The 24,522-nt window shown below is 32.4% G+C and overlaps 1 protein-coding gene across 1 annotated transcript; it reads right to left on the reverse strand.

Moving 5' to 3' along the window:
• Positions 1 to 4,639: 4,639 nt before the first annotated feature.
• On the reverse strand, positions 4,640 to 23,386 carry LOC134727685 (uncharacterized). The gene is made up of 3 exons (XM_063592067.1): positions 23,374 to 23,386; positions 19,536 to 19,907; positions 4,640 to 5,061 (listed from the first exon to the last, which is right to left on the reverse strand). Exons 1-3 carry the CDS (start codon positions 23,384 to 23,386, stop codon positions 4,640 to 4,642), a joined length of 807 nt encoding a protein of 268 aa, XP_063448137.1.
• Between the last annotated feature and the right edge of the window lie 1,136 nt (positions 23,387 to 24,522).

The following is a 24,522-nucleotide window of genomic DNA, read 5'->3' on the forward strand; positions in this document are numbered from 1 at the left end:
AATACATCAATCCGGGTCTGTGGCAGTGTCTGATGATGAGTCCACTCTACATTGGTTCATTCTTGCATGTCTTAGGTTTAACTTTGTGATGTGTAATTATGATAATGTAATGCTTTTTGTATGATTACGTCTATCTGAATAATTCTTCACTGGCCAGAGTCCCAATAAAGCGGATTTAGCAACTACAATGTATATGTCACACTCATAGGCACTTGTCTCAGATTTTTTTCTATATAAATACCTAAATGGTATTAAGGAAAGCACAATTCTGAGACAGGTGAATGTGGTCACTGTACGGGCTTAAACAATGAGTGAAGCCTTGAGTTATGCACATAGACAATGCGGCGGGGTCAAACATGTTGATAACTCAAACAACCAAACGACGACCACTCAATAATCAACCGTTTATAAAACGTTTTGAATTTTGAAATACTAAGGCTTTTCTACCTTAGGAGTAGTTTAACTTAACTGTATTTGGCAAAACTTTTAGGAATTTTGGTCATCAATGCTTTTCAACTTTGTACTTTATTTGGCCTTTTTAACATTTTTGGATTCGAGCGTCACTTTTGAGTCTTTTGTAGTCGAAACGCGCCTCTGGTGTAATTACAAAATATAATCCTGGTATCTTTTATGAGTTTATTTACAGGCTCCTGACTTGGGAAGGGTACACACACACACACACAGAATGTGGCATGGTTATAAACATAACGGCGTCAATCCCTCCCATAACCTTGATCAGTGTTGAACATAAGAATTAAATATAAACATCAGTTGAAAAAGACTCAACTCATAAGATGGGTACAAATAGAAATGTATAATACTAAAACATAGAGTGCATGTGGCTGTGTACTTGTACATTCCAACAAAAAAAGGAAAAAAAAAAGATCTGAGAGTACTCTCAGTTACTGACAGCTTGTTCAAAGCCAAAAAACAACTAATCAACAAATCATGCATCTAAGACTAACTTATTCAACTGCACACATCCAACATCAATATATTAACTGTGAAGACGGCATAAACAGGTCAGAGAAGACAGGACCTTGTGCGATGCCATGACAGATTGCAGATCCACGCATATTTACATGTATATGAATAAAACAATTATATTTAGTTTGATTAAAATTAAAATTAATACTAATAAAACACTATTCAACATGTTCAAAAGATCTGATTATAGTGCTGTATTGAAAGCCTTTTGTGTGTGATTCCAGTTCTGCCATTTCTGCAGAAGCTTGTCCTTTAGGTGCATCGAACTTGGCAGAAGTTAAACATATAGTAGTGTCAATATTTCGTCGTATAGGTTTGCCAGATCTGGTCATCAAAATATGCACCACTAACTCTTCAGAATTTCATTCAGCTTCAAAGATGTATGTTACCTGATCAGTTAATGCAGGTTCGTTCATGGTATATTCATCCTGAGTGAAACTACTTTTGACATATGTTCATATCTTCGATTGTCTCTCTCTATTTTGCCAACTATTTTGTAAAACTTGCAGAGCCTCTCTTAAAGCGAATAAAGCTAAGGCGGCTCTATATAATAAAAGAAACATGAATTGGTCGGTCTTCCAAATCAGGGGTACATTTAAAACGAATAAATGACTTACATTCGATCAAAAATCTTAAAAGGCATTGGTGACATTTGAGGTTTACATTGTTAAACTGTATTCTGCATAAATTACAGTAATTTTTTTTCTTTTCCGAATTGATTTTCCTTTAAGTTCAGTATTTTTGTGATTTTACTTTTTAATTCTCTCTTCAGAGGGATATGGAGTATAGTTACTATACCTTTGCCCAACAGTTATATCACTTAATTATCTTACGATTTCAGCAGGTTCATTTGTAGATTCCTGACATACACAACATTTTCCAATCAGTTTCCCCAACTATCTGTGGAGGAAACTAAAGTAGATTCTTTTCGCCATATCAAAAATCAACTTCACGTTTTACTATGTTTAATAAAATAAAGTGAATAACAATATAACAAGAGAATAATAACTCATATATTGTCTGAGTAAAATATCTGAACATATCTGAATTTCACTCCGAAGGATAACCCCCTTACCAATGCAACTGTGTACAGGCCCGTAGCCAGGGATTTCCAAAGGGGGTTCGTTGGACTCACGAACTCGACTTTAACAGTCACAATTCGAACAGAACATTGACTTTAACAGTGATTATTTGTTTTCAAAAGGGGGGGGGGGGGGGGGGGGTCGTCCGAACTCCCTGACTACGGGTATGGTGTAACACCTTGTTGTATGTGATTCAACTGATTTCGGTTATTTTATTACAATTCGTTCAGTGTCATTTGACTTCCATGCGATCTGTACACCATGCATGCAGCTGAAAAAGCTTCCTTAGATCTGCTCTCCTGCGATGGCATATCCTGTCGATTCAATAAAGACTTCAGGACTTAAATTGATTATTATCAAAGCACTAGCATTTAAACATTAGGGTATGGTACTGATATAGGTCAAGTTTTAAATCATTTATAAAACCGGAAGTGAGTTATCGGTCAATATTTGACTGGAAGTTATGTTATGTTACTACAGCCAGACGGATTAACCTTCATTCATTTCACCTAGTCACTTTTTTTTTTTATAAATTACAAGCATTATGTATGCAAAATGGACCAAAAATTCGATGTGTTATACTTGACATACGCCAGTTTAAAAATCAAATATAGTCTCTATGATCGAATGGATTGTGCTCGTGGCTATACCCCTTTATGATTAAATACACATTAAGGCATATTCCTACGAAGTTTCATGCTTGCATCAACATTTGCATGATTTGTGTGGTACACGTATGCTGCTTCATGGAAGAATTTTGTAAAGGTTTTATTCCTTGACTTAATAATTTATTAGTAAAACATAGATTACGTTTATTAAAATTACAACAGCAATGGTAGAGCGAACGAGTTGTGACATATACACATCCTGATTCGTAAGATGGTGTCAGAGGATCATCACTATCCATAAAAGGAAAATTTATAATGTAGAACGAAAAATCATCCCTTTTGTCGTAAATTTTCATTTGTAAAACTGAAACATTTAAATGTAGGAAAAAGCAGTTATATTTGAATTATTCAAAGTAGGATCCTTTGGGGGAAATTTTGGCAGTACAGTTAGACAAGTCTTGATTATTTAACAAAAAAATATCATTAACATAACAGAAAAAAAGGGGACGAGAGATATCAAAGGGACAGTCAATATAAACTGACAACTCCATGGCTAAAATAAAAAAAAAAACCAGACAAACAATAGTACAGTAATTGTTGTTGGCTTTATTACTTGAATGCAATTTCCACGAGTCTTCACGGAGTCTCGTCATAAACTGTGTTTTATAACAGTACAATAACAAGTCTGTTATTAAAGAGGCACACTTGGTGCCCATTTAAATTCCCACTACAGTACCTGTCGATAATTAATATTGACGGAACGTACATATATTTTATCAAGGAAAAAATTACAGCTTCAATCTTCTCATCACACCTCCAGTTGGTATATATAGCATATTTACTTTTTTTTTTTTTAAAGAACAAGGATTAAAATGAGTTGCATCAAATATATTGGCATGACTATTTACAGTCAATTAAATAGAAAACATTGTGTGTGATAAGGTTGAGTGAAAGTGTAGTGTAGTGTAAAGAGTTGAAAAGTCAAAACTGTCACAGCATTAAAAAGACCACAAAAAGCACGTAATTTTATCAACAAAAAAAACAACCAAAGAATTTATCTAATTCGACTATTTTCATATATTTTATTTCAAAAGTTAATGATATTTACTTTGATAGTAGTGAAGAATTTAGTCAAAATCACTTAAAGATAAGTCGTAGAACACTTTCTAGTGACCGAGATGAAACCAGGTTTTCTTGTTTTTTGTTTAGTTTAGATAATCGATATATACATTTCCAATTTGTTTTTATATTTTAGCTCCACGTTATTTTTCAGATCTATTCTTAAATTTTTTAGATCAATTTTCTGTATTCTTAGTTATTTTTTGCCACCTATTTTTATATATTCTGTTAACCAACATCCACTTACTCATTAATTTAAGAGTATAATACATGTATACGTCCGCTCATTTTGAAATACGCACTTGCTTTTACTTTTAGTTAATTTTGTAGGTTGTTGTATTAACATATGCTACTGATCGAATTTAAAAAAAAGGGGATGAGATACCATTAAAAGTAGTTGAAACCTGCAACATCAGCATCTACCTGTTCCAAAAGAGTAATGAAGGATATTTCTTACTTGGGTAATGAATAACATGCAAATAAAGAGATTCGATATGATTGACAATGAGACCACTAATGTCCAAATAAAGTGGATGCACGCAATTATAGGTAATTATACAGTCTTCAAACACGGGAAGATTCATACCGTCTGGATTGCTATAAAAGGCCTCGACATGAAAAGTATGAATCAATTCTTGAGGAAACTAACGGCACTATTCATAACAAAACAAATACGACACACATAAACCCACGACAACCATTTAACTACTGGCTCCTTATCTTACTTGTGACACGGTGCGTGTTTTATCTAAATCTTTTTTTTTTATATATATTTAATGAGGGAATTTGAATGTTTCTATTACAACGACAAAACATAAACACACTGCAATTGAATATTTGTCTTTATTTTGAAATCAGAAAGCCAGAAAATGAGCTGTAGATATCGGCATTACTGTGAACTTTGAAATTTCCACGTGATCTTATTGCGACTTTGTCTCCTTTCTTTAGATCTAATACCATATTTGTTGTGCCCATTTCATAAGTGGCATCTGCAGGACTGACCCATATACTGGTTATCTTCATATCATTGTGATACATACTAACGAACAGCTTTCCTCCTTTGGGGCTTGTGACGGTACTCGAGATATGATACACTCCATCAGTAGGTGCGGTGAAAATACCTGTAGCTGGATCATAGCCGTCTTGTATATTTGTTACAACTTTGTCAAACTTGACAGCCGTATTTGTTGCAACGTTTTGTGCATGCGTGGGAACAGCTGAAAACGCTGGAGTGGTGTCTCTGTTTAGACACTGACATTCTGCGTCTGAAATTATATCGTAAATATGATAATTGAAACTATCTTCCTATATAATGTAATATTTTTGTTTGATCATGTTTTTTAATCAACTGTTAAATAAAGGCAACAGTAGTGTACCGCTGTTCAAAATTCATAAATCGATTGAGAAAAAATCAAATCCGGGTTACAAATTAAAATTAAGGGAAACACATCAAATATAAGAAGAGAACTACGACACAACAAAAACACAACATTAAAATGTAACATACACAGAAACGAACTATAATATAACAATGGCCATTTTTTTCTGACTTGGTACAGGACATTTTAAGAACAATATGGTGGGTTGAACATGGTTGTGTGGCATGCACAACCTCCTAACAAAAAGTACCTGGTTTAACCAAACGATGTAACAATAAACTAACATAGATGTGATATTATTTGAAATGAGACAACTCAACACCAGCGACCAAACCAAAAAGACAATGCGTACAGATCTGCGAGTTCTTGCAGTTACTGACAGCTTGTTCTAAGCCAATTAGAACAAAATTTAAAAAAAAATATGTATCCCAGACTGCCATACCAATCAGTACACATTCAACATACAATGCATATACTGTAAAGACGTCATTAACAGTAAGAAAATATGCATGTTTAATTCCAATATACTGGTATCTACAGATTGATGGACCATTAATATGTATATGTACCAAAGTATTAATATATTGTGTACAAGTTGTAATGTTGTACAAATTATAATTTTTACAGTTTTTTTTTGTGTCAGTTATCAGTGTTTTATTAAACGCTTAACACAAATGGTTATAATTTACCAACAACACAACGCATCAATGTTTAAACAAATAAAACCAAAATTTAAAGACTCAGTTACAGTGTGTTATTTATATTCTTTCAGAAGAAGTAAATTTATACGATCGATAAATTTACTCGGATCGAATCTAAATGTCTTTGCTCGGTTATCAACATATCCGTCACAATATAATTTCAAAGGTTATTTCCTTTAAATAGCAAAAAAGGATCACAAAAAAAGAAACACATTATTAGAAGCACAAAATAGATACATGTTGTGGCTGAATATAGAAATTAGAATTGTACCAGAATTTCTATCTAATCGAAATTCCATATTTCATTTCTTTGAGGGAACGACAAAGTCTCTCAAACATTTGAAATACGCAGTAAACAAATATCCGTGAAAATAAAGAAAAAAAATAACGAACTGACAACTAATGCAGAACTAAGAAGATGATGATTTCCAGCTCCGTTTGTTGTTCCTGTCCTTATTATTTATGCATTTATGCATTTGCTATAAATATGCTTAAGTCAAAATGCACGAATAAAATATATTAAGCAATAAAAATTTAGTCATAATGTAAATAGTAAGCACTTACATGTACATGTTTTCTTATACCAATAGGAGTTCCCTAAAATATAAAGCATAACATTTGATGCAAATGAATGGAAATGATGAATTTCCTCAGAGCATCCTAACTGAAAAATTTTAAAATTGGTTTTGGATTAAGTACTACAAAGTATATATTTCGATCTTGACCACGGATTACTTTTCAAACGATGTGAGAAAAAAAAAGTTTGAAAACCAGCGAAATTTTACCATTCACAATATTGCTCAACTACTGCGTAATGCTTTTACATATAACTGTTGTGTTTTTATTTGTATTTTTTAATGTTGTCTGCTAACAATCCTAAATTTTGATTTACGTTTTTTAACAGCCTAACTATATTTACTGATTAAATCTTGCTTGTTACAAATTTCCTCAAGAGTTCAAGCTACTCTTGATTTATCTGTTACCCGCCACTAATTGTCCAGGGAAATAGACAGCTGATTCAACTGATTAACATATAAAAATAATATGAAGGATGTACAATTTTCCTATACAGAGGCTAATTAATTGTCAATAACATTGAACATCTTGATTTAAATGTATCACTGCACTAGTATACATATTTGTGTAGGGGCCAGCTAACGAACGCCCCCGAGTGCGGGAGTTTTCGCTGCATTGAAGACCAATTGGTGACCTTCGGCTTTTGTCTGCTCTTTCTTTGACAAATTCCCCATTTCCTTTCTTAATTTTATCTTCACTTTAATTAAATTAATTTTCAAAAATACTAAAGACATTAACAATTTCTGTTCTCTGCTTGGATACATAGTATCACTTATAAATAAAAAAAACGCAGTATTGTTAATAGATAATTCAAAAAGTAATATTTTTATCTGTGATTTTATTTCCAAATACAAGATGTTGCAATTAAATATCTAATTCTATTGTACTTCTTTTAAAAAAAATTAAGAATTTTAAACACAGGCAAAAAATCCATATACATTCTCTTTAACATCACAGAAAGCAATTAATATGTCTGTTCATTTACAGATAACTTTACCAGTTTACTCGATGTTGCCAATCCATTGTAAATCTTGTTTGATTTAATTATTTCTATCTTTAAAGTGTAGATCACTTTATGAATTTGACCTACCGAATTAGACTATTTACCGGATTTGTGGTCACATGAGGAACACGACATGTGCCACATGTGGAGCAGAATCAGCTTACTCTTCAAGAACACATGAGATCACCCCACTCTTTTGGTGGGATTAGTGTTTCTTAGTCTTTTTTTATGTTTTGTCATGTGTACTATTATTTGTCAAAATTGTTTAATTTTAAGCCATGGCGTTTTCAGTTTATTTTCGATTTATGAGTTTGACTGTCCCTCTGGTATCTGTCATCCCTCTTTTATAAATGGAAAAGAAAACAAAGTATAAATGCATTTCATGAAACCACTTTTCATCTAAATCATTATCATTATTGTTATACAAATACTAACCAAAATACATAAAAAAATATTGGTTTTACCTTTCCTTTTGTTATATCTTGTATTATGATATCCCATACGAGTTCCACCAACTATCTCGACCAAGAAAATCAGTGTTAGAACATTCACAATGCTTATAAGCTTCATGGTCTTTGTCATGATTGAAATCTAAAAGAACAAAATAATACATAAATTTTCGATTATTAAACATTTAGATGTTATTCTCCACGTCCTTTTTTGCAATACTATCCGTATAAATTATCACCGGGTTGTGTTTTGTTTCCATTCTTTAAACGAAAAATCAAATTCAATATGGCAACCTCTTTCTTGGACTCGCTCGATTCCATCAGGTTTTATTTTTATGCAAAGATATAATTATATACTCTAAATAGCAGCACAACAATGTTAAATCTGCAAATTTTCAGAGGCACATTTTTGTTCTTCCCGTATTTCCAAAATAAATTATGAAACAAAATGGTGTACATATGAACTGTACCATAGTTAAGTGTGTTTATATTACTATAAGCATAAGAAACATTAGTGATGCGCGAATAAAAGCACTTGAAATGCCAAATCAAATAATGAAGTTGAAAAGCAATTTTTAGCGAAAGTTTCGAAGTTGTGCCGAAATCAGGCAACAATATGTTACGCAGATAACTAGAAAAAGGTACAGACTATTAATCCAATTATGAAGAAAGGTATTTTCAGAACCCAACTTTCAACTTTAAGAGAAAGAAATGTAATTCAAATAAAAGCATCATTGCACACACACAGAATAAGATTAATAAGCGCGTTCCAAGGATATGTCAACTGTAGATTTTGTAATTTCAAAAACAAAATTATTTTCTAATTCACATTACCTGTTCTTGGCAACACTCAAAATGTTTGAGTTTTGAAATGGAAATATAATTATACGGTAATAAATGCATGGTTATATGAGCACATGCTGAGTAATTGATTTAAGTAAAATCAGCTGTTTCCAGAGACTTCAAAAATGAATGAAGTGCGTCAAAGTACAATAATGCAAGGAGGTAGAACGTGTTTACATGAACGCATGATGATTAATCGATTTAAGAAATGACAGCTGTACACAAACATGAAAAAGTAAAGTTACAAAAATACCAAATGTAAAGAAAACTTATAATAAAACAATCAGACTCATCTTACGAATGGAAAACAGCTGCCACATTCCTAACCTGGTAGATTGAACACTGAAAATAACATCATCATTTGCTCCACATATGTTACGAGTTCGTCGTTTTTGAAGTTTAAAAAGACTGTACACGTTCATGTACATACTGTCCGTAGTACCGAGTCTACTGGATCATCTGAATTTTGTTTAAATTTACGTTTTTTCTCAACCTGATGTACCATGTTGGATCTTAACAGTACTAATACCTTAAATTCACATTGGTCAGTTTTGTAAGATGAGCACAATTGCTTGTCACGCTTTGTTTTATAAGTATTACTTCAATGATATCTTGATTCAGGCCAATAAGAACACAAATTTCATTATAAATTTAACGAGAGAAAACAATAGTCTTATCTATATGAAAAAGGAAAATCATATCGACAGCATTGAACAACGTATGACAGATGCAAACACATGCGTCAGGTTTAAACGATTGAACAGACGTCAACCTTTACCCTAACATGAAATGATAGTCTCACATCTCCACATATAAGTACATACTCAGTTGTACAGAATAGCAGCAAAAATGTGTTAATTCTACCCTTTTTAACTACAACATGTAAAATGTCCCTAAGCTAGCATGCTAGTAGTATGATAATCATATTATGATATTTTTCAGCACTTAACTGCTGATGACGATTGAATACAATACAGGATAATGGTTTTTTTCTTTTATTCTTGTTAGTTGTCAAGGCTATTTGATTTTAAATCTATTTTATTCATTAAGATAGGAAAAGGATTGAGGAACAGGCACAGCCTGTTACAGCTCTCTCCAAAATACATAGTACAAGGTATAATTCAATTACAACAACTGTATTTAAAATAATGCAATATAGTGGAACATGCATGCCACAGTCCATTAAATATATGTTAACAGTGTAACTTACTAAATGCAAAGTATATTTTAATATATAGGCAATTAATCATTCGTTTTTGCGCCTGCCCCAAGTCAGGAGCCTCTGGCCTTTGGTAATCTTGTTTCATTTTAACTTTTAGTTTCTTGTGTACTATTCGGAGTTTAGTATGGCGTTCATTATCACTGAACTAGTATATATTTGTTTAGGGGCTAGCTGAAGGACGTCTCCGGGTGGGGGAATTTCTAGTTGCATTGAAGACCTGTTGGTGACCTTCAGCTGTTGTCTGCTCTATCTCCGGGTTGTTGTCTTTTTGGCACATTCCCCATTTCCATTCTCAATTTTAAATAATCATCGGTTATTTAAAGGACCTTGAAACATGCAAATATCCTTTATAAGTCATTAGAAATATATAATACATGGCTTGAAAGAGACACTTAGCCTGCTTAGTGGAATAAATGAAGTAATGTTAAAAAAATCAAACTAAATGAAACAAAAATTGAGAAAGTTTCAAACAAAACGTTGAGTGTCACTGATATATTTCTGACCAGATTCAAAAATAGCAATAGTATAGTTGAAAGCTTTAAATTATATCATCAGTCCTATAAAACTTATCCAGTCCACTTCTAAATATTCCCAAACTTGGTGATTTTTGTAAACTCAAAGGAAGACTTTTACAAAGTCTTATAGTGGAAGAAATTAAACTATTAAGATAAGAGCAAGAATCGGGTGAAATTTGTTATTTTCATTTCTCAGAGAATCAGGGGTTTGTCTGTTAAGATATGACTGGACTAACTCATATAAGTATGCAGGTGTCACGGCTAGCTCCTTCGATCAAAATTGAAGTCACATTTTACTAGTTTTACCGTAATTAATTGTATTTTTCTGCGGTTTTCTATCTGTTTACGTCATAAAAGGCAACCCGGAAACAAACGTCGAGAGATTAATGTAATTATTTAATTTCAAAATATAAGTTTGAGAAAATTCAGTAAACAATTTCTAAAACCATGTCTTGAATTCAAATTATTTCTGGTTTACTTTTAAAACTCAAAAGCTTTCGTATTTCTTTCATAAAACTGAAATATACCCTAACGTTATGTTTTGCAATAAAACAGTAGTATCATTCGGCAATGTTGGGCCCTTCGAATGGCCTTGTTAATAATCACTGTATGTTCGAACTAAATTTCGATGCTGACCTTATTACTTTTTAATACTGTAATAAGAAAAGTCAGCATTCATTGTTTTTGTATTTCTTACTCTAATTTTTGTCAATCTATCATCATTTCTTGTACTAGCATTATATACCAATCAGAGGAGCACCAGACTTTATTGGTATACAGAAATTTCTCCTCTAAATGAGTTTTCTTTGATGACGTATATTTAGTTACTGAATTAAACCTTACAAAAGCAAAACACAACTGATCATGCCACACTAATAATTTAGAATGCAATACGATTGTAACTATTTACGAAATGGGAAGGATGAAGGATCATGTTTTTCACAAAATTTGACAAAATATTTAAGAAGATGGCTACACGTAAGATAAAAGTTATTTAACCTAACCATTCGACTTGCAATGTGTTTCCCTATATGTGAACAAATGATTAACAATCTCTTATTGTATATTCATTTCTATTTTGAATCTTGCTGTTTTATTAAAGAGGGGCGAAAGATACCAGAGGAACAGTCGAACTCATAAATCCAAATTAACTGACAATGCCATGGTTAAAAATTTAAAAGACAAACAGACAAATTAGTACACAAGAAACAACATAGAAAACGTAAGACTGAGCGTTAATTATATAATATTAACTTCATTGCTGCTACGCTCTGGATTTTTAAACTGAGAAGGCCAAAATAGAAAAACAAGAACCATCTCCATTTTACCGTTGGGCAGGTAAATGGTTGATTCGACTTATGAATTGGCATTTTTGCATTTTTATTTTAGAGATGTATAATTCTGTTGTAGTTGGTATCTTCATGAGCAGGTAAAATACCGCTACGCAATTAAGCATAATCTACTTACATTTTTTTATATTTAGTTCCGAAAATTATCATGCTCTCTTTTTAAAAACCTTAGGGAGTCTATGTCTATTGATAGAAAATCTTTATCACTATGACTCATTTACAGAAAATGAACGTATCAATTCAAAGACAGTATTTTAAAAATATGACGTCACCGGAAACAAGGTATAACACAGACAAAAATATATCAGTTACATACTGTTCATCCTATTTTGGTAAAGGGTATTTTCTGGACACAAGATTTCAAACTTAGATAAAATAAAAACTGTCAAGCACGTACTCAATTTAAAAAGGCACCACAACCCACATATGCAAACACAGAATGAAAATAATCGGTGTGTTCGAAGGATATGTCCACTTAATAAACTATTTTCTATTTCTAAAAAACAAACTAAAAAATGTTCAAAATAATTTATAATTGCATTACCTGTTATCAGAGACAATCGAAATGTTAGATTTTTTAATAATATCGTTATGAGGAAATATATTTATACCTGAACGTATGGGCTTAATGGATTTGAAAACGACAGCTGTATACAAATTAAACATTGAAAATACTTACATCTTTTGTTACAAAATCAAATGAGTACATATACACGTTTACAATTAATTATTCAGGTGCATGTACATAACACGTGCAATCTCAGAGGTTGTTCGGTATTCGTTTTTAATCTAGGTAATTTTTCACTGGTATCATGAAAACCTATTCTAAGTTGCATTTAACAGAAAACTAAATAAAGCTTTACGAGAACGTCACGATGGTGCTAAGAGCGTATATCAAGTCCCCTCATGTTCATATAGTTAAGGTCTAATATAAAAAAAATTTGACGTTGGATAGTCTCATATTTTTACGAAAGATTTTAGTTTTGTTTTCCCTTACAGAGAAGATTTTTTTCTAACCATTAAAGTTATCAAGAATTGTTTCATGAACTTTGAATATTTCAGTCCGCAAAATGTACAATTATTGGGCTTACCCATGACATCCCATTGGCTGGATATGTCAGTATAAATAAGTTATCGCTGACTAGGCATAAAACTTTAAATGTCCTTCTTTTCTACATTCCAGTTTAAGTAGAGAGTATAAATCTTATAAGGATGAATTTGCATTCTGGGGTTTCATTATTAGTTTAGATACGTTTAAAATGAACAACATGTCATGAGAATGGCTAATTAAAATTTGATTACTGGTCAGATGGTAACCAAGACTCGTCAAAAATCAAAGATTGCCTTCGTGCTTATATCTTAAAACATATTCAAGACTCATGATATATCAAATATATTTCGTGTTCCTTTATACAAATAACTTGAATTACAAGGAAAACTAATGAAAAATTAAGAAAAAAGTCCCATTTCAGACCTCTACTGGCATGTTTTTTTTTTAATATCCAATGAACGGAAAAGATCAAAATACTGATATACTCAACATGAACGTATGGTCAAAATTTAAAAGAAAAAAAGATATAAGCAGTTTGAAGGAGGCTATTTTACCTTTAAACAGTAATATAAAGTGACAATTGTTTTATTGAAAAATCAGAACATATGAACAATAGGATCTGAAATTATATTACAAAATTTATTAAAACAAATGTTTGTCGAGCACGTACTCAATTTTAAAAGGCATCCTATAACATCTTTGCACATACAGTATGAAAAATAATCGGTGTGTTCGAAGGTTATGTCCACTTAATTAAAGTCAAATGAAACGAGTGAGTGGTGAAAAATAATGTTTTTCCAATTCTTGAACCAATGCATGTATACATCATAAACTTAGTTTTCTGTGCAAAATTTTCTCATTTTTTACGCAAATATATAGTATAATCGTCAATTTTTTTTCTCTCTGTCTGTTATGATTCAACAAATATGGCTGCTCATTAAATGCCGTGTTTTAAAGCCGAAGATAACCGATTGTCACCTTTTAGTAAACAAATAACAAAAAGCATGGGAATTGAGCACGTGTTTAACATGTACAATCAGATAATTGTTTATTTTTATGACATATCCATGCGTATTGCGACCACCGGATTTTTACGGGGGTTACGCTCAGGTGACTATGAATACGGAAAATATGTCGTCGAATTGCTTAGGAAGCAATTAAAAATTAGTAAACATCTTCTAAATGTGGACAAATTAAAGAATTTTCCTCAGAAAAAAGTATATGTACATAAGTTGTATAATGAAAACTATCCATTTAGTTATAAAAAAAACCATATGCATATTTTTTTTTTAATTTGAGGTTTCTTATGACTTTAACAGTTGATATTTTTAAAACCACAGTAAAAAAAGTTTAAAGGAGTGTATGTAGATCTGTGAAATACAATAATGTTATGAGGAAATGAGTTTATACGTGAACGCATGCTGATTAATCATATAATCGATTTGAAAATGACAGCTGTATACAAACTAAACATTAAAATACATCTTTTGTTACAACATCAAATGAGTGCATTTATACTTTTAACATTAATTATTAACGTGCATGTACCTAATGCATGCAATCACAGAGGTTTTTCGGTACTTTTTTCTAATCTAGGTAATTTTTCACAAGGGCCAGTATCATGAAGAAATCTTAAGTTGCTATAAGAAAAAACTAACAAAAGCTTTAAGAGAACATTACAATGGTGCTAAGAGCATATCATCAATCCCCTTGTGTTTATAAAATTAAAGTCTGATAGAAGAAATTTTTGATGTGGGATAGTCTCATTTTTGGACGCAATGTTTTTAATTTAATTTTTCCCTACATAATAGATATAGGAAGATGTGGTGTGAGTGCCAATGAGACAACTCTCCATCTAAATAACAATTTAAAAAGTAAACCATTATAGGTTAAAGTACGGTCTTCAACACGGAGCCTTGGCTCACACCGAACAACAAGCTATAAAGGGTCCCAAAATTACTAGTGTAAAACCATTCAAATGGGAACCAACGGTCTAATCTATATAAACAAAACGAGAAACGAGAAACACGTATATATTACATTAACAAACGACAACTACTGTACATCAGATTCCTGACTAAGGACAGGTGCAAACATTTGCAGCGGGATTAAACGTTTTAATGGAACCCAACCTTCTCCCTTTTTCTGAAACAATAGCATAACATCACAACATAGAAAAACATACGATAAAATATCAATTGGCAGACTTAACTCAATCAAAAAAGCATTTTTATCTAACCATCAAAGATATCAAGAATTGTTTCATGAACTTTGCATATTTCACTCCGCAAAACGTACAATCATTGGTCTTGTCCATGACATACCCTTGGCTGGATGTGTCGGTATAAAGAAGTTATCGCTGACTAGGCCTTAAACGTTAAATGCCCTTCGTGTATACATTCAAGTTTAAATTGAGAGTATAAATCGTATAAGGATGACTTTGCTTTCGGGAGTTTCATTATTAGTTTTAATAAGTTTGAAATGAACATGTCATGACAATTGCTAGTTTAAATTTGATTACTGGTCAAATGGTAACCAAAGACTCATCAGAAATCAAATATTGCTGTTGTTCTTATATTCTTAACATACTCAAGATCCAAGAAATTACAAATACAGTTTGTTTTCACTTATACAAATGACTTGAATTGCAAGTAGAAAAAATCAAACATTGTGGAAAAGTGGTATTTCAGACCTTTTCTGACTTGTGAAAATCCATTGAAAGAACGAATTTCTTGACTGCCTTTTACAATGAGATTTTTTAAAAGAGTAATTTGTTGTTTAATGAAGCAAGATCTTTTTTGATACTCATATTCATGCTTGTAACGTGGAAACCACTTGTTTTGTACCAAATGAACTAGCAACACAAAAAATAGCAGCTTCCACATCATCATGATCATTGTCAGAACATAGCTTTTTGTTTTTACATTTTACATCTGTAACAGGTGTAAACATACAATTACGAGCGTGAAATAACCTATATTTTAAAACAAACATAACAGTTAAAAAATATCAGTCTCCACGTCAAAGACTGTACATGGTTCTTTTTCTTGTAGTTTGCATCTGTAACAGATGTTAAAAACAACTCCAAGAAAAAATATGTTGTACCAAATGAAACACTACAAATACAAGTATAGCTTCTACCGATATTGAAAAGTTTTATTAATTTTTCACATAATTCACGTCATTGTTTATTTAGAAATTGTAATTTGATATAGAGTCTGGATTTTTTGAAGCGTACACGTTTTATTGATATTAGAATATTATATATAGAGAGGCGAAAATACCAGAGGGACATTAAAAATCCAGTGTCAAAACTAAACTGACACCACAATGCCTAAAAACGACCAACACACAAACATTATAATACGAAACACAAACTCTACCACCAATTGGGTGGAATCTCATGTGCTCATGAAGGGAAAACAATTCCTGCACCACATGTGAAACCCATTGTTTTGCTGGTGTTAGTTTATTCAAAGAAAGCTGAGCATAATCACTTCCGTTTTTCAGATTTTATTAAATGGTTACACTGTAAATGATGGCTAGAGACTGTCTAAGTTTCTAATGTGCAAGCGAATATTTTCGTCTGAGAATACCCGTTATTGTTAGATAGTTGTAATCAAATTGCCATTAACATGACTAGTACAAATGATTACACGTGATTTGATCAAACTTTAATTTCATTAAGAATTCAATGAAAAACGTTAAGAATGATCTATGCATGAAAACATATTAAGAAACGATCTTTAAAATGGAAAATTTTATTATTAATACATTAGAAATGTGTGTAATATAATAACACATTAGTAATACTATCTACTAATCAACATGTTCATTACTGCCTTTACAAAAATCCTAAAATTAATCAATTAGTAAAGTAGTGGGTTTTTTTCGAGACAAAAGGAGGGGGCATCTGGTATCAATGGATAAGTCTCAATAGATATATATATATATATATAGAAAGCAAATTTACAGATCTAACATTGTTGGGTTGATGTTTAGACGAGTTGTATATACATTATGTACACAGCCATGTATCACCATCATTGATGGCGATCCGATGGATACATCTGTTGTAGGGTTGTCACTGACTCAGACGTACTTATGAATATAATTATTTTCTGTGACTGTATCTTACATTAATTTGTAGGATCCTTTACTATAGATAATTTAGCTGATCTGTAACAATAACATCTTCATGCCTTATATATCATGTACTGTAGTACGCCGCTAGATTAAAACTGACGTGGAAAGGTAACATATGGCCACCGAAAGCTCTTTTTTTGAGAGCCCAGGTGGTCGTGTGGTCTAGCGGGACGGCTGCAGTGCAGGCGATTTGGTGTCACGATATCACAGTAGCATGGGTTCGAATCCCGGCGAGGGAAGAACCAAAAATTTGCGAAAGCAAATTTACAGATCTAACATTGTTGGGTTGATGTTTAGACGAGTTGTATATACATTATGTACACAGCCATGTATCACCATCATTGATGGCGATCCGATGGATACATCTGTTGTAGGGTTGTCACTGACTCAGACGTACTTATGAATATAATTATTTTCTGTGACTGTATCTTACATTAATTTGTAGGATCCTTTACTATAGATAATTTAGCTGATCTGTAACAATAACATCTTCATGCCTTATATATCATGTACTGTAGTACGCCGCTAGATTAAAACTGACGTGGAAAGGTAACATATGGCCACCGAAAGCTCTTTTTTTGAGAGCCCAGGTGGTCGTGTGGTCTAGCGGGACGGCTGCAGTGCAGGCGATTTGGTGTCACGATATCACAGTAGCATGGGTTCGAATCCCGGCGAGGGAAGAACCAAAAATTTGCGAAAGCAAATTTACAGATCTAACATTGTTGGGTTGATGTTTAGACGAGTTGTATATATATATATATATATATATAAATATGCATCCTTCTATATAACCTTCTTATGACACTGTAATTATATACTACAAATGAGGTCACAATCATGATTTGGTGGAACTTTTGAATACAATACGGCCTAGGAAACCAAGCGGCTGAGGTAGAAAAAGGTCAATAGTAGAATATCTGTGTTTTAAGTCATAAATCGATTAAGCTAACAAATATGGATTACAAATCAAGACTGAGGAAAACACCAACTATAAAAGAAAAACGGGTTTACTAGAAGGGAAAGGGAGTAATCACCTGTAATTTTGGGATAAATGGCGAAGACGTTAAGAAAATAAGTTTTTCCTGTCATCTTGGGATAATATTTCAGTCATCAGCTTCATGGAACACACATATTGATATTATTTATAAAAAGCATGATCTCGTCTATCTGTGCTTCGTCAAGTTAAACAATTATTAGATAGACGATCACTTATACGTATGTGTTATGCTTTTATAAGACCTAAATAAGAGTATGATGATGTTGTTTAGGGCAATTGCTCCCAACGCGAGTCTGAACTTCTTGAAAATATTCAAATAAAAACTGCTAGAATTCTTACAGGATTACGACGTAATTCCTCTTGACAAACTTTATATTGAATTAGGTTTAGACATTGTGGAGAATAGACGAAATAAACAATTCTTATACTATTCTATAAAATATCAAATGGGATGACACCTGCATACTTTATGAGTAGGTTCAACCATATCTTTCTAGAAAAACCCCTTATACTTTCAGGATTGAAAATAACATTTTCCACCCACCTCTTGCTAGAACTGGTTGTTTTATTAGTTTCATTCCTTCCACTGTAAGACTCCGGAAAAGTCTTCCTTTGAGTTTACAAAAATCCCCAAGTTTGGGTATTTAAGAAGTGGACTGGACAAGTTTTATAGGGCTGGTGATATATATGTAAACCTTTCAACTATTGGATAAGGAAACTTAATATAAGTCATTGTCAACTCAGAAACAATACTAGCAACCTAGAATCTCATTCGTTTAATACGTTCTTATCTGAGAAAACTTTGTTGTACAAACTGTAATCACCCTGTTGCGGATAACCAACATTTCTTTTGTATTTGCCCAAAGTACATTTACAAGGATACATATCCTACTTGATTCCATTAACTCAATTGCTGATAATGTAGACATCAATATTGCATTATTGATGCAAATAAAGCGATTCGATATGATTGCCTATGAGACAACTATTCACTAATTTGAAGTCCAAAGGAAATGGATGCACGCAATTTCAAAATATTGATATAAAAGGCCCTGACATGAAAAGTATGAAACTATTCTTAAAAAAATTTTTTGAAAACAAATATGACACACATGAACCAACGACACTTACTTTGGAAAGGATGCATGTTTTATCCAAATGCTATTTTTATATATGTAATGAGAGAATGGGTGATCAAAATATGTTTCAAATGTTTTGTCCCTTGTTCTGGGTTCTGGGCAGGTTATATTTGAGTTTTCGTCTTAATTGATTCAAAATGGGTCGATGAGAAGTTTGGCATTTTTGTCTCTATTGATTCATGTTTATTCAGACAAGTTTGAGACAGGGTTTAAAATATAATCAAAGGCCATGGCTTTTGTTCTTGGAACATCGAAAACATGTCTGCTTGTTTTTTGTTGAAAAAATAAACATATATATACTGTGATCGAACAGTTTACTTTATTGTGAAATCAGAAAGCCAGAAAATGAGTTGAAGCCATCGGCATTACTGTGAGCTTGAAAATTTCCACGTGACCTGATGGCGACTTCGTCTCCTCCCTTTAGATCCAATACCATGTTTGTTGTGCCCATTTCATAAGTGTCATCTATAGGACTAACCAACATACTACTTATCGTCACGTCATTGTGATACAGACTAACGAACAGCTTTCCTCCTTTGGGGCTTGTCACAGTGCACGAGATGTGGTACACTCCATCAGTAGGTGCGGTGAAAATACCGGTAGCTGGATCATAGCCGTCTTGTATATTTGTAACAACTTTGTCAAACTTGACAGCTGTATTCGCTGCAACGTTTTGCGCATGCGTGAGTACAGCTGAAAACGCTGGTGTGGTGTCTTTGTTTAGACACTGACATTCTGCGTCTGAAATTATATTGTCAATAAGATAATTAAAACCGTCTTTTTTTAAAATAATGAATGATTTTGCTTGATTATGTTTTTTGATCAACTGTTAAGTGATTAAATCAAAGTATATAACAATAAACACAAAAGGTATGGTATTTTTTTTTTTTTGAAGAAATTGAAGTTTGATAAACATTGATTAAATCTGAGTTATTCGAAGGGTAAACTTTTTTGGGAATCAGATTTAAAGACCACCATTGATGACCCTCTAGTGAAGGAAAGATGAGCATCATAACCCCCTTTTCTTGTTTCATTAAAAGGCGACGTTGTCCAAAGTTGATCGAGAGTGTTTAATTTGCTAAATGGCAAGTGAATAGTTTCATCAGGGAAAACTACATCACTCACCCGGTTATTGCTAAATAGATATAGAAAAATTTCAATTCAAATGGCTAGAATCAAAACGATTATATACACTTGAATCGTTAAAGCTTGAATTACATTGATGATTGAATTAGATATTTTAACAAAGGCTATTTTTGCCAACGTGTACAGATATACTTCAAACTAAGATTCGCTTCGGTTAAAAAATATGTCGTGAAATCAAATTTTAAGTGCTATTCAACTTTGTATTTACAGTGTTTGTTGTTGTCGTTTGTTGAGTTTGTTGATAGTGTACATGTATATGTCGCAGTTGATACGTTATTTTAGAGCTAACGTTTCCCATTATAATTTCCTTGGTAGAAGGTTGCTGTTGAGAACTACATGTACAAGAAGTGCTGAAATGGTGCTAAAAGGAGTTCACTTTCTGTAAATTAGATAATGATTTCTAATTTAAGACCCGTGTCACGATTTTCGAAGGAACCAGAACTGACCTACTTTTTCACATAATAATGAATTGTTCATATGATGTGATTATTGGATAGGCTCAAATTTAATTCTGCAAAGTTTACGTTATACTTAATAAGTTTTTCAAATTTGTTATTACTTTTATCTTTTGTTTAGCTAAAACCTTTTGAAATTAATTGGTTTATTTTATTAAAGATTGGTTAAAACTTTTTAATTATCTCTTACAATTTTCTTGTTTTTCATAAACATTATAATTTTGTTTTGTCTAGTTAGGAACCAGCCTAGTAATAGCAAAGGGAAACAATTTGTAATAAAAATGTCAAATAACAAATCAAATCTGAAAATGGCCTGTACACATTTGTCCAACATGTTGTAAAAAAGAATATTAAATGTCCTTAAAGATAGTAGAAGGACAATCAAAGTTAAAAACAAACTAACGACGCAATGACTAATAAGACAGATAAACAATTGTATACAAAACACAACATAGAAAAAAAAACTGAGCAACATGATCCCCAACTAAATATGGGAGTGATCTAAGGTGCTGCAGAAGGGTAAGCATTCAGATCCTGCTCAATATGTGGCACATAACACTACCGGGAGATAAATCTTTTATAGCATCTCGACGTTTTAATCACGTCTGGTTTTTGTTGCAATTCAGTGTTTTTAATGTTCCGTTGTTTTACTCTTATAATTGAAATGTGTTCCCTTGGTTTTACTTTGTAACCCAAATTTGTTTTCTCTATCGATTTTTTATTTTGAGCAGCGATTTATACTACTGTTGCCTTTCTTTATCTATTGTTAAGGAAGTATTTAGCTTCACTTTGACAGAACCCAACTGCTATATATCCAATGACAATTTTCAAAAAAAGGGTGTGGTTCAAGATTTTTGAAATTCATATATTTTTATCAAAGGGTCAAATGAAATATATTCTATCAACATTTTATGAAATTAAACGAGCCAAATTATTTTTTTGTATTTTTTTTTTTGTACCACTTTAATACCATTAGGTCAACATATAAATTGTATTACTCAGAGTTGGATGCCAGATAGATATAGGGTAACCAGATGTAAACAACAATAAAAAGAAAAATGGGATTAAAACAACAAACAGGTGACACCAAAACAAAACACAAACCATTTACAGTTCAACATACAATGGTATTCAACAGCATTAAGGGCTTACGCTACAGTTTAGATCCCGTCTTGAAATTTTGATGAAAATTTGCATAATTTTTTTGTTTTAAAAGATAAACACAAACTGTTTTATGTTAAATTGTTTCTAATTTCTGTTTTATATACTATCTTCTTTACAAGTAATGTGTCAAAGATACAACAACCGATAAAAAAAACCCACCAAAGACAACCAAAGTATCATTCAACACAGCGAGAAAATTCTGCAATCGGAGGTGGACTTCAGCTGGCCCTTAACATGCAGCATGTAGTAGGACTAAATCGGAGTTAATTTTTTTTATGATTTTTTTTTTTAAATGCTGGTAAGTTCCAATTAAAAATAATTTGTCTGAGTAGTATAAAGTAAAATCCCGAAAATACTGAACTCCGAGGAATATTTACAAAAAAGAAGTCCTTTATCAAATGGCCAAATCAAAAGCTTAACCCTTTCATTTTCCGGCGTTTGTTAAAAATCTTCCAATTTGGCACGTAAACTTATGTAAAGACACTATCGAAATTCAATCGCATATATCATTCGCACTAAAGCTCACACAAAGGTCGTTTTGGGTCCATTTGAAAGATTTTTAAGTAAATATTGCCAAGAAATTATTATATCAGAAAATTTGTCTATTTAGGTCAATTACTGTCTATTATCTGTCCAAAAGTCACGTGACTTGCGGGAAAAAAGTGAAAAATTACAAAACTCTTGCGAAAAAGGTCGTATGGGGACTTTTTTATGGGCTAATTGGGTACAGTTGTGGTGTCAAAGTAATGGCCCGTGTCAGATAGAAACAGAAAAGTTGCCATTATGGTATAGTTGGAGGAAATACGTGCTATATGCCTTCCAAATGTTGATGCCCGCAACATGCAAAATAACGGATTTCAGCCCTTTTTTCGTCCAAATCTAATCATTGGCACACATTTCAGGCTAAATCATGTTCATTCAAGCAGCAAATAGAATTTTGACTTTAAAAGTTAAGATTCACTGAATTACCAATAATAAGTTTTCGTGTTTTGGGTCTATGATGTTTTTTTTGTTTGTGTTTTTTTTGTTGTTGTTGGGGGGGGGGGTGCAATTAGGACACATATTCTTTAAAAAAACATACATACATTCTTTTAAATTTGAGTTTTGTATATAACCCTGACTCTCTTTTTGAAATTGAAAGTAAAGTTAAGTAAAGTTACATTTAATATAGGAATTTTATTTTCACCTCCCGCTTTGAGGATCGAACATGCAATCTCTCTGCTATGGGTTAGTACAGCTTTCCACTGCACCACTGGAGTACCAGTTTAAAGTATGGAAATTTTAGTAGTTAACTCTTCCATTAACGAAGTAAGAGTAAACAAATAATATTCAGCCTGTTTTCGTTTAGAAATTAAGTCTCGATATAACATATAATTGCTGTAAATCCCATCATTTTGAGCAAATATAGGATGATATCATATAAAAACGAAGATGTGGTATACTTCCGTCTGCCATTTTTTCTTAACTTTTACCGGTTAACAGTGTTTTCGGCATTTCCAAAACCAGGCACTTCAGAAACAATGTTCTGTTACATCTATTTCAGTTTTGCAAAAAAAATCATGATTTTTGGGGGTTTTTTTTGTCTCTGTTTTAATTGGTTTGGTAAGAAATGACCACACATTTAGAGTGCATTGCAAGTTGATGATTGCGTTGGTACACTTTAAATCACTAATTTAACTTGTGTACAAGTTTTAATCATACTATGAATAGTTTCCCTCAAAAATACACGGCATAGTTAATAAATAAAAGTTATGTTGCCCCCAACATCAGCATTATACTCTATGGAAATATTGTGTTCAAATTAAAAAAAAAAACGATTTTCACAGGAGAAAATGTTGGCCGTTAGTGGCGATCGGATACCAAATCGTAATTGTACTCGGAAGACGTTTAAGGCACCACAATTCACACAGCTGTGATATAGGGGATTGATTCGAGCCCTCAACCACTGATGTACATAAACAAATGTCAAAGATTCAATACTTTACGCAAGCTAGTTGCCCAAAAACATATCATATTGGTGTCAGAGTACCGATTGGAACGTGAAGGGGTTAAACACATCAAACAAATGGATAACAACGGTCATATTCCTAAGTTGTTAGTTAACTTCTTTTACATCGTGAACTAGAATCATAACATGTTGTCACCATATAAATACTTGTTATATTTGTCCTTTCATTATAATATTACCATAATATTTGTTTTAGTTGTCTACTCTCATTCGAATATGAAATATCGGAATATTGGCAAGGTAACCACATAAATCTAAAACGACAAGTGACCTCCAATTCGAACTTGTCTTGTGGTTATACGAATTGTTTAATGGTATATAAACATTTGCAGACAAGCCAAAGTTAGAATGCAGAACGAAATTGGGACGGAGGGTAAAGAATAACTCTTAATACCCCGCTGTTGATATGTGTTTTCTTTATTTGGATATCATAAAACCAGAAAATGAACTGTAGAAATCTGAACTGCTGTGAACTACGTAATTTCCACGTGACCTAATGGCGACTTCGTCTCCTTCCTTTAGATCCAATACCATATTTGTTGTGCCCATTTCATAAGTGGCATCTGCAGGACTTACCCAAATG

The sequence above is a fragment of the Mytilus trossulus genome, chromosome 8 (assembly GCF_036588685.1).
Source record: "Mytilus trossulus isolate FHL-02 chromosome 8, PNRI_Mtr1.1.1.hap1, whole genome shotgun sequence".
Taxonomy (NCBI): domain Eukaryota; kingdom Metazoa; phylum Mollusca; class Bivalvia; order Mytilida; family Mytilidae; genus Mytilus; species Mytilus trossulus.